The following is a 17,289-nucleotide window of genomic DNA, read 5'->3' as shown; positions in this document are numbered from 1 at the left end:
GATTAGAAATTTGGAAACGCCAGTTCAATTGGACTTTAGTGCAAAAAGGTTCATTAAAATTTGGAGTAAGATGTCTTATATCATACAAAATGCTAGAAATAAATAAGGCTGTGGAAAATATATCATCATTTCATGAAGAGAACTTGTGCATGCCATTTACGTAATAGGTTTCACCGTATTCTCAGTATTTGTGCTGAAAGCTAAAGGGATAGCTAGCTCTCTTTGAGAACACGTGAAATTTAGTTACAACACAGACAAATACTAATGTTAAGGTTGTTTTCTTATTGTCCTCCTTTTGTTAGTTAGCAATTTTGTATATTTGCCACTCTAAGCCGATGCATGCCACATTGGTGAGGGTTTTAATCTCAGACTCTGCCAAAAAAGTGGCTAACACATTAGAAAGGAACACACAATTAAGGACATCACTAAAGCATAATCAGAAATTGTGTTTGAAAACTTTTAGAAGGAAAAAAAAAAGAAGTAATTGTGAATTAACGTTTATGCAAAACAAACAAATTATTAGTTATAGTTGTTTTTTAATTGTTCTTGAATATGGTGCTTGTTTAGTGAAAATAAAAAGGCAAAGAGGTTTTTTTCTGTAAAATTTTAATTTTCTCAATCTCATTCTACCGTATAGCGTATCCCAACAAAAACTTTTAAACATCTATATTCCTAGTGAACATCACTACTTTGCACATTGAAAATCAGAAGGGCAAAGAAAATGGAATCTTATAGACGTCAAGTGAATACAGATCGTTAAAAAGAGTAAAAGACTGTATATCGTCTTTTTTTCATTTCGTCTCATTACTTTAATTTATCTTTTCTTCGACTCAAATTGATATATACCAATTCTAGCTTGTGCCAAAATAAATTTAAGATTTTAATGCTCACCGAAAGATTTTATCTGACCCAATTTACTATTTCCTATAGCCACGCACATGGATTAAATATCTCCGCTTAACATCTAAAGAAAGTGAAAATAGCACGGGCTAGTCAGTTTTCGGACTGATAATTGAAAATAGTCGGCGTTTGTAAAGTCATTGAAAAATAATTATTATTTTGCTAAAACACAGAAAGTTCTAGCATAATATGTTGGATTATGGAGCTCATGCGTATAAACTTCCAGCATATTATGTTGCAACTCCAGCACACGGAAAATTTCAGCATAATACGATGGATTATGGAGCTCCTGCGTGTAAACTTCCAGCATATTATGTTGGAATTTCAACACATTATGATGGAATCTCATATGTAAAAAATTCAAACTACAGCATATTATACCGGAATTTTAAGGGTTTTTTGTTCAAATTTTATCTTTACATAAAAATTTGGCTGAATTTGAATTACTTTTGAAACTGTAGCTATTTTTCAATTACCACTTGTAAATCTGACTATTTCTGAATATTTTTTTTCCCTAAAGAAAAAACAGAAAGGCCCAATAATGTCACAACATGTTTTCTCAACAAATTAAATTCTGAACAAATTTGTTATTTTCTTAACATTTGAGAAAAGAACTAATTGGTACATATGTTTAAAGTGAAAATAAGACAATGACTTAAAATAAAGGGGTCACTAATCCTCTTTTAACTTATTGTAAATTTAAATGTCAAATGCAACACAATGTTTAAGATATCCAATTCCCTTGGGAAAAAAAAGATATCCAATTCAATAGTACATGATAAAGTACTTACACTATGTGTCCGCACATACAGGGAGATATGCACTATTCTACCATGATTTAACTTATATACATTATTAGTGTACAAAATTTTTACAATATCAATATATTTTAACATGTTTAACATGTTATATCCTTTATTTCTATGTGAGTAAATGAGATTATTATTTACAATCATATACTTTAAGTTATCTTGACACGACGGTATTAAAAAAATAATATAATGTAAACTTTTCAAAAATAAACAATATACTATAAGTGCATAAAGTTAAACTCGCAATTATGTTTCATTTGATCAAATCTTGTCCTAAAGCTCTATAAGTTGGAGTTATTGCAGTTTTTAGAAACTAAGGGGAGTGTGTGTAAATTGTAATATGTCAATTTCGTTAGGTGTTCGCTTTTTTATAACCTTTTCAAAATATAATGCTGACAAAAGTATAAAAAATATTTCGTACTGTTTTCGTGCAAAAACTTCTAACTTATTTTTGGAAAGAAAAGAAATAGTAGAAATTTGCAACAAAGACGAACAAAACCAATGATAATTGGATAGCATATGAATTTTGGTGGAACGCGACACGTTATTACCACGCCTAAGGAACCGGAGAAAAGGTTTTAAAAAAGAAGAAAAAGAAAGAATCTAACGCGCTGAAGAGTTGCTTATGTTTTACGCGGCAGATTTAACAAACTATTGAGTTCTGCAAATCATCTTCTCAATTCAAACATTAGAAAAACAAAACAATGGAGGTAGAAGAAAATCCTCAATTGCAAACGCGACCTGAGTCATCGCCAATGGAAGTTGAACAAATAGATCGGAGGCCGGCGGCTCTCGGAGACCTCCGCATTCTTCCCGACGAAGTTTTGTGCGCTATACTGACTTTTCTCACTCCTCGCGATGTCGCTCGCCTTTCCTGTGTTAGCAGGTTTTTTCCATTCTTTTACTGTTTTTTCTACAAAAAAAAAACTTAGTTTTGTGTATTTTTGATGTTTTTGAATGTGGAATTTGTGATCATATAGTTTGTATGATTCGGAATGACTTTTGGTTTGGAGCTCAATTTCTGCTTATTATATGTAAATATGAATGACGGTTCAATTTCGAATTTAATTAAGGTTTAGTTCATTCAATTGCATGATTCATTGCTTCTTCTGACCTATAGGTGTTCAATTTTTATTTAATCTCTATGAAGTAGTAGAATGTGGATCTTGTGTCCGTTTCTTTCTTCTCATTTTCATTTATTATTGGTCTATGGCAGATAGATGCCAGATAGTTTGCTCATTGTTTGCCGGGTGATCAAGTTGTTGGTGTGCCTGTGAGCATGTTGATTGGAATCTGATTAAATACGTGGAATATCTGCTTAAGATAGTGTGGATGATAATGACAAAGTTACTACCTTTATTGATTGTGCCCCTATGCCTATTAATCACTCGTAGAGTCAGTAGAGCCGAGCTTATTGATTGGACATGATTTCTTGAGATACAGCTCCTTATTCGAAGTGCTCTCAGTGCCTTCATTTTCTGATGTAAGCTTAAGGAAATAATCAGTGCCACTTTATCCAGTACATTTCTCAAATACTTACCATTTTGCAGTGTGATGTATATTCTATGCAATGAGGAGCCCCTATGGATGAGCATATGCCTTGATATTGCTAATCGTCAGCTTCAATATAAAGGCTCCTGGAAAAGAACAGCCCTGGACCAGTATGGATATTGATAGGATTTTCCTCTGCAGTGTAGTTAGCCTTCATATATTCTGTTTTCTGACAGTTCATTGTATTTTCCCTTTGGATGTAGATTGAATGTGACTTTTGAAAACAATGAATCCTGCCGGAAGCCGCTACACTTTGACGGTAATATATATATGTATGCATATATTTCTATTGGTTTCTTGGATTTTCTACACAATGTACTAATGGGAGCTCAACTTTACTAATGGGAGCTCAACTTGTGCAGGATTCAATTCTTTGTTCCTGTATCGTAGATTATACCGGTGCTATACATCATTGAATGGATTTTATTATGATACCGGAAACGTGGAAAGAGCGAAGAACCTTTCTATAGAAGAGTTTCATGATAAGTATGATGGACAGAAACCGGTATGGTGTTCGCCACCTAAAATCGTTTTAACTCACATTGCGTGGTTGTTAGATTGTTGGTAATTTGTTAGATTATCTTTGTATCCACTATTTATATCGCATACAACTTGTGGTAAAGTTATGTTTTAGCTTGCATCATTTCATGCCATTTTACCTCCTTTCCGTTGAACATACTGACTTTCTCAAATTATATGTCATATTTTCTGTTATTTAAGTTATCCCACAATTGTGTCTACTTTGCTAAAAGGAAAACCTTTACTCTATTACCTTCAACAGATATCCTAGTGTCAAAAATTACTGTAGTTTCCACTTGAAAACAGACTAAAATGTTCAAGTTCTTGCGAAGTTAGTTTTCTGTCACTTTTGGACCCACTTCTACTCAACTATTCTGGCATTTCAAGTGTTCCTTACTAGCTGTTCCCAAGTCAAAGTAGGGCACTTGAATAAATGAAGGGAGAGCTTATTGTCTTGTATTAATTAGTTTTACACGTGCATATCAGAAAACAAGTTGTTTAGTGATTCTTCGTTGCCTCTTCTTCTTCTTGTTTTTTCCCGTCTCCATTACTATATTTTTTGCCTTTCATTTCACTCCTTTTCTTTCTTATATATACACTGAATTCATCGTATTATACAGAGGATTCATATGGCTAGACTCCAACTAGTATAGTTGATTGATGATATAGACTGGATCTTTCTCTTTAAATCTAGTTGGTTGCATTTTCTATCATATGACCTATGTTGTTCATATGTATTCTTAAAAGGGGGCAAAAGGCAGGGGTTTAATTAGTCTGAACATTTTTAGTGCTGACAGCTTATGTGCATGGTTTTCTTGATTGACAGCTCATGAGAGTATAGATTATCTTCTTCACCAAGCTTATTACTTACACTATAACAGGTACTAATTGCTGGATTGGCTGACACTTGGCCTGCAAGCACTACATGGACTACGGAGGAGCTTTTGAAGAAATATGAAGATACAGCATTTAAATTATCTCAAAGAAGTCGTCACAAGATTAAGATAAAACTTAAGGAATATGTGTCATATATCAAACTTCAGCATGACGAGGATCCTCTTTACATTTTTGATGAGAAGGTTCCTTTACACTCCTGCTATTCTCTCTGTACAGTTTCTCGTGACAGATTGTTCTAATTTGAATTATGTTCTCTCAGTTCGGGGAAACTGCACCAGAATTGTTGAAGGATTACAGTGTTCCAAATATATTCAAAGAAGACTTCTTTGATGTGCTGAACAGGGATCAACGACCTCCTTTCAGATGGCTCATTATTGGACCGGAGAGGTCTGGTGCCTCTTGGCATGTTGATCCTGCCCTAACTAGTGCGTGGAATACACTTTTATGTGGTCGTAAAAGGTATATTATTGAGAACCAGTCATCTTGTCTCAGGGTCTTGCTGAATACTTCAATTAGTGCACGTGTTCTTTAATAATTCCTGAACAGTCAAACTCGTACTCATTATTGCCTACTTGGTTGATAATCTCCCTCACCAATCAATGAAGTTAAGGCAGAACGCATTGGAGATAATGCTAGTTTGCTCAGTTGTTGGTGGAGATGATGGGGTTGGTCAGCTGCCCTAGTGTTGAAGTAAAAGAAGTCAAAGATGCATGCTGAGGCTTAAGTAGGAATTTTATTTAGAGAGCTTATACTTCTGAACGAGCTTTTTTAAGCTCACTGCCCTTCTGTCCTATAGGCATATCATACTTCTTGCATTTCATGGTAGGTTCGTGGGTGTATATCTACAAAGAGGCTGGCTTTGCTGAAAATTTGAGTCCGGTCAGTCTTTCACTTTTTTCCTTGAAGTTATTTCATGAAAAGTGTGCTTGAAAATAGCCAAATACATATATTCTTAAAAGTGTAAACAAAGGAAAAAAGAGTTTGACTCAATTAATATCTTCCCATAGTTTTCCTGAATAGGCATTAGTAAGTTAATGCAGTACGAGTTTAGTGCTTTGCATTTATGATAGCTTGGAGCAGGGAATGAGCTAAAAGAAGCTCAGCGAAGAAGTGGATGGTGACAAAAGACAGATTTTGGCTCTCTGCTGGGAGTTTATTGCCTATAAAACTAGATTGATGTTGTTTGCTCAAAATTCTCCAATGATAAGAAATGGCGCTAAGTTGTCTACTTCTTGAGTTATGACTCTCCTTCCCCCCCCCACACCCCCCCCCCCCCCACACACACACACACAAACAAAAAAAAAGGAAAGAAAAGAAAAAGGCAGAAGGCTTTAAATTTAAGGAGTAGATTTGAGTTTGTTTATACCATGTAACTTACATCATTTGGAACTTTTGAAATATCTTGATGGTGTTCTCATTTTACACTGCTCCAAGAATTATTCCTATACTGTAGTTTGGAACTAGTGGATTAATCACCATTGTGATGCTTATCGGGGGATAAAAAGGTCATTGTTCATCTTTATTTTGCAGGTGGGCACTTTATCCTCCTGGGAGAGTACCTTCAGGAGTGACAGTTCATGTAAATGAAGAAGATGGTGATGTCAGTATTGACACTCCATCATCTTTGCAGGTATTAAATATTTTTGAGATGCAAATAATTTGCTTCCACTTTGCCTAATGTTGTGATGGTTTTTTATTTGTTTGAGCCATGTTATGTTATTTTTCTCTCCTGTCCACCCAGTGGTGGCTGGACTTCTACCCTCTTCTCGCTGAGGAAGACAAGCCGATAGAATGTACTCAACTGCCTGGGGAAACAATATTTGTCCCTAGTGGATGGTGGCATTGCGTGCTAAATTTGGAGACTACTGTTGCTGTGACACAGAATTTTGTGAACTCCAAGAACTTTGAATTTGTATGTCTGGATATGGCTCCTGGTTATAGGCATAAAGGAGTTTGCCGTGCTGGGCTTCTTGCTTTGGATGATATCAGTATTGAGGATGTCAGAAAAAATGTGTTGTCCTTGGACAACAGTTTGAGCTGCTCTGACCTGTCAAGGAAAGAGAAGAGGATTAGAGTTGACCAACCTGCTAAAGGTTCAGAAAATGGAAGTACTATAGATGGTGATTTGGGAGAGGTGGAATTTTCTTATGACATAAATTTCTTAGCTATGTTTCTGGATAAAGAGCGGGATCACTACACTTCGTTATGGAGCTCGAGCAACTCTATTGGGCAGCGAGAAATGAGAGAGTGGTTATCGAAGCTTTGGGTTGAAAAACCAGGGATTAGAGACCTTATATGGAAGGTATTTATGTATTCCATTCTCTGCTTGTTTATGGTTAGTTTTGTTCTTCTTCTTTTTTTTTTTTTTGGGGGGGAGGGGGGGGGGGGGTCAATATTACTTTTCAAAGTATACTAGAAGCTTTCGTGGAAAAAGTCAATTGTGGCTAGGGGAATAGAAAATTATCATTATATGTCTTTCCGTTTGTTATTTGTATTGGACCTTGAAATAAGATACTAAGTTATCCTAAGTTCGGAAACAGCCTCTCTACCCTCAAGGTAGGGGTAAGGTTTGCGTACACACTACCCTCCCCAGACCCCACTCGTGGGATTATACTGGGTTTTTTGTTGTTGTTGTTGTTGTTGTATATATGCCTAAGTTGCTGCATAGCAGGAACCTTGACCTTTTTTAGCTGCACAACTGATCTCACGTAGTCGCATGTTATGTATACTGTGCACAATGAGGTATTAGATTAATAATTGTCATCTGTCATCAGGGTGACTTTTATGTAATTTAAGCTTCTGTTATCACTTCTGACTACCTTAGAATTATTTTTGCTAGGGAGCCTGTCTGGCACTGAATGCTGATAGATGGTACACATATGTGGCGGAAATTTGTACCTCCCATGGGTTGCCGTTGCCAACTGATGATGAGAGGCTTCCTGTTGGAACAGGCAGCAATCCAGTAAGTTTTTGTGCTTAGCGGATCTTCGACTGTTATGCTTATTTCTTAATGTCACTTTTTTCTCTAGACTGAAGTTGAAGGGAACTTTTAGTTATCCTTGGAGCCTGACATTATAACATTTGTGATAATGTTGAGGGGTTAAAACATCAATACTCAAGTAGGCTGTTCTCATCTCAATGAGTTAATGCTGAAGTTGAGATGTCTTACAAAAGAGTGTAAGATCAATTATTCTTACAAAGATGTAGTATCATCATTAACCTAGCAAGTGGTAATACTTGTGTACAGGTTTATCTAGCTGGGGACAATGTTATAAAAATATTTGTTGAAGAGGGATTAGAAGCTTGCCTTCATTCTTTGGGCACCGAGGTAGATGTGTTGTTCTGGCAGTTTTTTTTTTCCTTCTATTTCTTTGTACTATTATTGATTCAGTTATGGTTTGATCTTTTGCAGCTTGAGTTTTACAGTCTACTCCAGAAAATAAACTCCCCTCTGAAGAATCACATTCCTAATGTTTTGGCCAGTGGGATTCTTTATATTGAAAATGGATTGTATAAAGTTCAGCATTGGGATGGCAAAGGAGTTCCGGAGGTGGTTGCTAACATTAGTCCCCTTGTGGAACTTGAGCAAGTTGATTATCCATTTGGTCTGTGGAGTAAAAGGCAGTTTGATTTTAAAAAAGCTGGGATGTCATTACCCGAACTAGTAAGCGCTGGCAGCGGCTCAACAATATGGCCATATGTCATAACACAGAGATGCAAAGGAAAAATATATGCTCAAATGTTAGTGAGATCCATCTCTATTTTAATAGATGTCTATAATTGACTGTATCATTCATTTGAAGTACTTTCAGTTGTTATTTTGAAGCACTGCTCCTCCTTTTCATTTACTTTGCTCTTGTTAGCAGAAGAGATTCCATCTCATGGGAAGATACTGTAAATTTGGCCTCCTTCCTGGGAGAACAAATGCGCAACCTTCATCTTGTGCCATGCCCAGCTTTGAATGATTCAATATATTCGGAATCCCAGCAGAAAGAACTCCTCAATGCTAATGGGTATGTGGAGGATGATGAGGACAAGATTTGTGCTCCTGGAGAGTGGAATTTGTTCCTGAGAACTCTGAACAGGAGAAAGAAGGATGTTTGTAACCGCTTGACCAAATGGTAAACCTTTAATACCGAATACTTTGTTGATCACAAAGCAGCTTTAAAGTCTCAGTATTATGTAGTGAATCTTCTCTTATTACCTTTGCTTCTACTCACCTGGTTTTGTGACTTTGACTGTGATATTTGACACCATGATCTTCGTTTATTCTCCTAGATACAAACGCCATAGATAATAAAACTGTGGGTCTAATTCCTCTCTATTATTTTATAGAATTCTTGGGTTGGTTAGTGTTGCATTAATGTAATAACTATGTCAGGGATAATACGAATGTTTTCTTTTTTGATTCTTAATTGTCTCTTCATTTGGTGTCAGATCAGCGATATGTGTTATTCTATTAAACTAAAGCCTTTCTTTGGACTATTGCCTACCACGACTTACCACTAGTTTCTTCAAAATGGTACTTGGGGCCCTCTTCTATTCCAAATAATGCTACAAATGTCTATTATTTGACTAATTTTGATTTAAATATAATAAAGTTAAACTCTACTTTTAATAAACAAAGACACATAAAACGCATTTCAACTTTTAGTTTAATAGTTATGAATTTCTTTTATAAAGAAATGTAGTTTTGAAATTTCATAAGACACCTACATTGGGGGGGAAATGATACTCTTATAAAGTTATTTCTTGAATTGAAAAATTAAAATCCTTAATGACTTTTTTACTACTTATATATTGCATAATTAAGATGGTAGAGGCGGCATGTTATCCTAGCTTAACTCTCTTGTTCACCACATGAAAGACAATTATGTTCAGTTATTATTTAATATAGAGGACGAATTATATTTAGCCAAGGACTTCTTGTTAACCTCTGTGTTTTGGGTTTTGTGGTGCTTGTTTTCTACTGGATTAATGTTTTAACTTTTTTTTTCACTTCATAAAAGGTAATGTACGTCAGTTATTTGTGCCTTAATTGAAAAAAAATCTATTCAGACAGATTGGCCTGTTAATCTCTGTATGTGTTAATTCTTCATCAAAAAAGAATCTCTGTATGTTGGGTATTATGATGCCTGCTTTCTACTCTATTTCTCTTTTGCAGTGTGACACCTATATGTGACCTTTTCACTGTACATTTAGATATGCTGGCACAAGCACTGTGAATTTGAGCTTCTAATGCACAAGTTGGATCTGAGTCTTTTGTTGTTTCAATCTGTAGGGGTGATCCGATTCCCAGAGAACTGATTGAGAAAGTTGAGGAATACATCCCTGATGGCCTTGGAAAGGTTCTTATATTTAAGAATGAAGTGATTCATTGGACTTCCTTCAGTCTGCTAGACATTTTATTGTTTCTTTTGTCCCTTTTTCCTTCCTCTGATGAAAATGCATTTCTCTGACTTCTTGTTTATTGTCTCCTTTATAAGGTTGATATGGGATCCAGATCTTGTACCTGGATACACTCCGATGTAATGGATGACAATATCCACATGGAACCATGTTCCGTTGCTTCTCGCTCTGCAGGGACTATTGATGATCCTGAGTTGATTGACAATGTTTATGCTAATGGATCTGATTTGGGTGAGCCTAGACATGCATGGCGTCCTACTCATATACTTGATTTCAGTGATCTTTCAGTTGGTGAGTTATTAAGCAACTTTGACCTTGCTTTTTCGGGCTTGGTCTGCTGATAGTTTCATATTTCTTTTCCTGATGAATGAACCATGTTCTTATTTGGACTCTACTAGGCTTCTACTGCTTGGCCCTAGATTATGTGTAATTTGGAGAAGTTACGGTATGTCTAAGATGGTAACTTTTTAATAACTGCTTGTATCAAATGAATATGGTAAAGTTTATGAGCATATTAGATGAATATCAATGATTATAATAGCAGAAAAAGAGAAAAATAAGAAAAGAAAAAGGGAAATAGATATGGAACAGATTTGGAATTTGGCACCAGCTTCAGAGGCAGGCTTTGCCTATTTAAAAGAAAACATTTTTTTTTATTTAAGAAAAAGACGAAGAAGAAGAAAAGTTTTAGAGTCAGAGTCGTAACTACTTCCAATTTACTGTTTTGTGAGTATAATTTGTGAAGTATTTTTTTTTCCTATATGTTTGGCATAGTAATTCTAAGACACAGTTAGATTCTGCCCTCCTTACAATGTGCAGATTAGGTTTACTTATTTTAACATGTAGGCTAATCAATAAGGTATCTAAGGTCCATTTTAGAAAAAGGCTTTACCTTTTTTAAGTGATTTCGCATACTTCTGACAAGAGAAGCTTTTTGGTGGATATTAATTGGCACAGAGAGTCTTGCATGAAAATATTATACCTGCCATTACTTAACTTTAACTAGATCAGTCTAAAGTTAGCACTGTAAATCTTGCATCACTAAAAACTTAAGATGTGGAAGGTTATAAAATGTTCATTGATTTGATTTTAGTTTTAAACATTTGAGTTTCTGTGATCATTAACCCAGTTTTTTTCTCAGGGGACCCGATTTCTGACTTAATCCCGATATACCTGGATGTCTTTAGAGGAGATCCACGTTTACTGAAGCAGTTTTTGGATAGCTATAAACTTCCATTTGTTAAAAGAGGACTTAATGCATCAGCTGAAAGCAACAGATTTCAGAGACTTTCTTACCGAGCCATGTGAGTACATATGGTCTGACGATGTCATATTTCTTCTATGTTGTCCTCGTGTGTTTTTCCATGAGATAATTGGAGGCCTTTTGTTCTTCAAAGTCAAATTTCACTAATAGAGCTTATATAATACCCAACCTTATGAAGATAGTAACGCGTGCTTGGATTATGTGGCAACCGACATATATTTGGGCTAATGTTGACATGTGGACTCAGGCCTTAGAATCCATGACCCTCGTCCTTCACCAAATCGAGGCATCATTTGTCATTTTTAGAATTGTTGATTTCCACCGATATGATACTCTCATCAATCAGACCCCTCAATCACTTTCAAACTCGAGTCATTATATACTGCATTACTGTTAAGTTGAGGAGGTTTTAGTAGATAATTAGAACTAGAGACCACCGAATGTTGTATGTGATAGCCAACATGAGAACTGTAGATGAAGATAGAGTAGAGTAGATTGGAGCGTCGTACTCCTTTTGCCATGAAATATGCTAGAAACTCACCTTGAACGACTTTCGTCGATACAGGTGCTACTGTATTTTGCATGATGAAAATGTTCTCGGAGCTGTTTTCGGTACTTGGAAGGAACTAAGGAAGGCAAAATCATGGGAAGAAGTCGAGGAAGCTGTATGGGGAGATCTTAACAGTTATACAGGCTGCTGTTAAACTTTCTTTTTGTTCTTTTTTAATTTAGTCTTTCACGCCCCTGGTAAAAGTTCTATTGCTGTATGTTGAATAAGTCCAGTCGCTAGTACACTCACATTTGTTTGAGTTTATTTGTTGATTTTATTCATCTTAACTTCTGATCACATCGTTAACATTTTAATAAAATATAAAACATAAAAACAATGATTGTGGAATTAGTACTCCGGTGGAAAACAACGTGTCCTGATTTTAGTAATTTTACCGCTTTCCTTTGAGAACATGTCTTACCTGAGTTTGTCCTGATGTTCTTCTATACGTTTGGCATGCATATAATTGAACATTGTCGTCCTCTGAAGATAACCTGTATATATGCCGATTTACAAAGTAACAAAGATATTGAGTTCACGTCTTATGCTACCTACAAACGGAATATTGTTGAAAAATCGTTCTATGGGACAATTTTAGTACGACAACAATGTTGTCTTGGCATATTCAACGGACACAATGAATGCTATGTTATAAAGGTCAGAGATTTCGCCACTAAAACTCTACATTGCCAAAAAAAAAATTAAAATATATAGTAATTCCAAATTCAGACAACTCACAGTTCGATGCGCCTTGTGAGCTTCTAAAATCTAGAAAATAAATATGAACTTTTAACAGTTGAGTTAGACAGATTAAAATATAAGGCAAATTTAGAGAAAATTGTTGAATGTTGTTGCCAACGCCAATTTATAGTACTATACCTAACACTTGAGTTATACTTTCTTGTTGTCAATATAATGCAAATTTAGAGAAAATTGGTGACTTCTTGCCAGCACCAATTTATAAACTATTATTTTCGTCTTAGAGATTGCTTTACACCGTCTCCATGTATTTCAGTTCCAGAAGTCACTGTTTTTCTGAAACCTTCTCTTTTTGCTCCTCTACGACATATTAGTCGTTACTGCTTATGTTATTTTCGTTTATTGTACTCCTTATCTAGTGTCAAGGAAAAGAAAGGGCAGCCTGATGCACGAAGCATCTCGCGTTCACGCAAGGGCCGGGAAGGTCCGCGCCCAATAGGTGTGATAACTACCTAAAATTCCACAAGACCAAGGTTTCAAAAGTAGTAAACACTCTTTACCAAGTCAAACATATAAAATATCAGCAAATTATAGGGTGAACTCTGAGAGTCAATTCTGGATAATACAGCACACTACACGTTCACCCTTTTGGTAATTATGTTACTGTGTACTTACATCACAATTGACCAACAAAATCGCCACTATTTTCAATTATATCTTCAATATCAGCTTCATCTAATTCATCAAGTTCCATGCTGCCCCAAAAAGAATTGGTTCCACCCTTTGGTACCTGCAAAGGAACTCTAGCCTCTTGTATTATTGCCAGAACTTCGTCCATACTTTAGGCCCAGTTATAGGGGAAACTCTAGCGAATATTTTGGAAAGTTCTTTAAAAACCAGGGATGCTTTTTAATTTCAGGAATGGTTATTCTCTGCAAAAAGAATCAGCAAATTACCACCAATTTTATATTATGCTTCAGGCACATCCGCAATACTGAGGTGCGCTATGTATTCTTACTAATCATGAAACGCGAATGCAATTTTATGGAAGGAACAATAAGGGAGGGCCTTTGGTGGGATTGAACCTTTTGTCTAAGTATAATATATTGAGACAATGAGGTAATTTCTGGACATATTACATGAACTATTCTATGATCCACATCTTTATTAGAGGACTTGATGATTTATTACCTTTTCAGGGTCTGCCACAAAAATCCTGGATAAGAGATGGCGGCATTCAAGGGAAATTTGGACTTGTTCGGGGATTGAGTAGCGGACACTTAGTATTTTCTGCACGGAAACTAGCCAATCATAATGCTGCAGTATATTGCTCAATGCTAGACACTTGCATTAATAGAATGATCCATTGAATGCAGTAAATTAAGGGCAGTCCGGTGCACTAAGCTCCCGCTATGCGCGGGGCGGGGTCCGGGAAAGGGCCGAACCACAAGGGTTTATTGTACACGGCCTTACCCTGCATTTCTCCAAGAGGTTGTTTCCACGGCAGCAACTTCACCAGTTACGCCAAGGCTCCCCTTCATTTAATGCAGTAAATTGATAACCAAAATTCAGGGTAATCCACTAGAAATCTAATTATGTTGCCATCACTTACAGCAATAGTCTTTGTAATGTTTTTTGGATCGCTTGAGTCTTGAAATGGATAAGCTCCAACTAACATTACATATAAGGTGACTCCACATGACCAAACATCTGCAAGCTATGGTTCCAAGAATTAAAAGGAGAGAAATGAGTATATACGAGAAACATTATGGAAAATTTTAGCAAGGAAAGAAGAAGGAAGTAGCACCTTCCCATCATATTCTTTCTTTGTTAGGATCTCTGGTGCTACATAAGCAGGCGTCCCTACAGTGGACTTAGGTTGAGAATGAAAGACAGTTGACTGCAACAAGTGTAGCAGTTAAGAATATGAACTTAAACCTTGAATAGAAGCAAGAATTAAGACTTGAGAAAAAGATCAGTAACCTTGGAGTACCCAAAATCGCATATTTTGACACGTGGTGCAGCACTTCCATCGAGTAAAGTGTTTTCCAATTTGAGATCTCTATGACAGATTTGCTGCAACAGAATACCAGAAACATACTAGTTTCCAAAGGAGGACTGAATTAATGAAGTTTACAGCATGAGAAGTAGAGATGATGTACCATGAAATGGCAGTAGCTAACCCCTGATATCAGTTGTTGAAAGAAGAACCTTGCCTGAGTAACAAGTACATAACCAAGCACTCAGCTGAAATTAAATTAGAAGAGCCTGCTCGGAAATGCTTCACTGAGCAGTAAAATCGGAAAAACGCTTTTAGTTTGAATTTATATACATTAACACATGAGGATAGTCAACTGATAACATATTTAATGGACACTTTCCAATGCATATTACTCCATGGTTTCAACTTTTAAGATGGCATTCTTGGAAGTTAAGAAGCTAACTTCACTACTCATCAACAGAGCCATGACTTGAGGCCTTTTAATGTTCTGCCTCTAAAAATGTAAAAAGCATATTAACCAGTGGACCTCCCACGTCGAAGGACCATATGAATATCATTGTAGACCACTACTAACCATGAATTCATTACATTGGAGATAAAATTAAAACAGCTGCGAGCAATATGCAGTTTGTCCGTTCTAGCCAAGGCTAATTAGGAACTGGTTTCTTACCTCATCTTCATTAAATTTTCCAGCATTACAGATCCTTGCAAAGAGTTCTCCTCCGGAAGCATACTCCATTACTATTGCTAGATGAGTCGGTGTCAGCAAGACCTATACGAGTTAAGTCAATTCATGACTAAAAAGCAAAGGATAGGTCTACTAATCACTTAGATACATCTCTCTTTGCTAAACTATTTAATGTTTTAAGGGATGTAGGACAAGGATTCTGAACAGTCATTGTAATCCCACCAATTGTAAAATTGCCAAACTCAAAATAATCTGCAATTCATAAGATTATGGCTACTATTCAGAAAAGTTAATTTGCTTTCAATCCATAAGATACCAAAGATTGCATTTTAATTGCGAGCAGCAGAGTCTTTTAAAAAAGAATCATGGCATTACATAGCTTAAGTATCTTATTACTACCATTACCATTTTACCAACCAGATCTTCTGTTCCAATAATCAAATTCATTACCACTTGTGATTTTAAAATAAAATAAAAAACAAGCAGAGTTGGTACCATTTATGAGACATGATCACATGGTTAAACAAGCCGCAAACCAACCGAAAAACCGAATCTGAATAAATCGAAATTTTCGGTTCGTCCTGTTTTTTCGGTTCGGTCGGTATTATACCCACCCCTAGTAGGCCTAAAAAATATTTGGGAGAGGTTATTAGGCAGGGCATGTCATTGCTTCAGCTTACCGAGGATATGACCCATGATAGGAAGGTGTGGAGGTCGAGGATTAGGGTTGTAGGTTGACAGTTAGTAGTGTGTTCCTCCTAGGCTTACCAGTAGTACTAGGACTATTTTTGTACTATCTTAGTCATGATTCTTTATTATTACATGATGTGTCATTCGCGCCTGTTACCATGTTACATTGTTGTTACTATTGTTTGTTGTTTGGTTGCTTTATTTTCACTGTTCCTTGAACCGAAGGTCTATCGGAAATACCTTCTCCATCTTTATAAGGTGGGGGTAAGGTCTACGTATACACTACATTCCTTAGACCTCACTTATGGGATTACACTAGTTTTGTTGGTGTTGTTGATCACATGGTTAAACAAAGAACTTAAAAATAGTTCCTTATTATAAGCGTCGATGGCAGCAATTTTCAGAATCCCCAGGAGGAATAAACGCAGATAACAGAATAAATAAAAAGAAAGATCCTTTCTAACAGTAAGAAGCAGAGCACACGCACCTCTTTAAATCTGACTATATTTGGATGTTTCAATGATCTGTGATTCATAATTTCCCTTTGCACATGTTCATCTATCTGCAACCTCAAAATAGTCCAACCAAAAAAACCATAATATCATCACCAAGAACATAAATTAACAAATATTTTAATGAAAAATCAAAAATATATAACCGAATATGAAGTAAAGGTATGAAATTTAAGGTGGGAAAAAAAAAAAACCTTTTGGCCTCTTTCAATAAATTTGACAGCAAAGAGCTCTTTGGTTTTCTTGTCACTAACAAGCTTGGCTACCCCAAAATTACCAGAACCCAACTCCTTTACTATCTCATAACGCTCCATAATCAAGGGAAAAAATATAAAATTTAAAAAGGGAAAAGGGGTTTAATCTCAGATTCTTCAGAATTCAGAAAAAATCAAACTTTTTCTCAAATGCCTTGCGTATATTGGCTTACTGAATTGATAAAATTCAAAGGTAAGAGAAAAGGAGGTTCAAAATTTTCAGAGGTTAAGTTTTCATAAATTAACTAACTATTGTCATCACTATCAGGTCAGCTCAGTGGGTAAGAAGAAGACAAGAAAGAGAAGCGTGTTTTGTAAGTTTTTACTTTATTACTGCGGTTAAAGGTTTGAGTTTCGGGGATTGAAGTGAAAGAGATATGGATATACACGTGGTAAGAGTTGATAACGAAACAAAGAATAGAGTAGACAAGATGAGAAGACAACTTTCTTTGTCGGTAAGATTTGCAGGAAAGTTGCCACTAATTGTGATTTTTTCTTGAGGAATTATTTATATACAGAAATGACACCAAGTAATTCTTCCT

At 35.9% G+C, this 17,289-nt stretch overlaps 2 protein-coding genes across 3 annotated transcripts; one reads left to right on the top strand and one right to left on the bottom strand.

Moving 5' to 3' along the window:
- The first annotated feature begins 2,128 nt into the window (after positions 1-2,128).
- LOC107826578 (lysine-specific demethylase JMJ21) lies at positions 2,129-12,269 on the top strand. 2 transcript variants are annotated; one of them, XM_075226340.1, is made up of 17 exons: positions 2,323-2,598; positions 2,929-3,195; positions 3,263-3,373; positions 3,467-3,522; positions 3,626-3,768; positions 4,664-4,861; positions 4,939-5,138; positions 6,210-6,309; positions 6,421-6,981; positions 7,519-7,641; positions 7,927-8,007; positions 8,092-8,420; positions 8,546-8,800; positions 9,961-10,027; positions 10,166-10,379; positions 11,230-11,392; positions 11,918-12,269. In XM_075226340.1, the coding sequence occupies exons 3-17, from the start codon at positions 3,267-3,269 to the stop codon at positions 12,054-12,056; spliced, it is 2,736 nt and encodes a 911-aa protein (XP_075082441.1). In that variant the 5' UTR covers positions 2,323-2,598; positions 2,929-3,195; positions 3,263-3,266; the 3' UTR covers positions 12,057-12,269. The 2 variants fall into 2 exon arrangements, with proteins under 2 accessions (XP_075082440.1, XP_075082441.1); XM_075226339.1 differs by lacking the exon at positions 2,929-3,195 and having other exon boundaries at positions 2,129-2,598.
- An 866-nt stretch (positions 12,270-13,135) lies between these two features.
- LOC107826580 (serine/threonine-protein kinase SAPK2) lies at positions 13,136-17,210 on the bottom strand. Its single transcript, XM_016653567.2, is given in 10 exon segments — positions 13,136-13,464; positions 13,466-13,533; positions 13,793-13,891; positions 14,214-14,318; positions 14,409-14,501; positions 14,585-14,677; positions 14,764-14,817; positions 15,274-15,375; positions 16,469-16,543; positions 16,688-17,210. Coding segments are annotated over 10 exon segments (996 nt in total). The 5' UTR covers positions 16,808-17,210; the 3' UTR covers positions 13,136-13,277.
- Between the last annotated feature and the right edge of the window lie 79 nt (positions 17,211-17,289).

The sequence above is a fragment of the Nicotiana tabacum genome, chromosome 12, assembly GCF_000715075.1.
Source record: "Nicotiana tabacum cultivar K326 chromosome 12, ASM71507v2, whole genome shotgun sequence".
NCBI classification, from domain to species: Eukaryota; Viridiplantae; Streptophyta; class Magnoliopsida; order Solanales; family Solanaceae; genus Nicotiana; species Nicotiana tabacum.
This window is presented reverse-complemented; position numbering and strand designations above follow the sequence as displayed.

What these genes read in the sequence shown, in the direction of transcription:
- LOC107826578 (XM_075226339.1), top strand. Translation starts at nt 2,417, where the DNA reads ATGGAGGTAGAAGAAAATCCTCAATTGCAAACGCGACCTGAGTCATCG. An exon ending in TGTAACCGCTTGACCAAATG is followed by an intron (nt 8,801 to 9,960) that starts GTAAACCTTTAA and finishes TTCAATCTGTAG; the next exon opens with GGGTGATCCGATTCCCAGAG. An exon ending in TTTCAGTGATCTTTCAGTTG is followed by an intron (nt 10,380 to 11,229) that starts GTGAGTTATTAA and finishes TTTTTTTCTCAG; the next exon opens with GGGACCCGATTTCTGACTTA.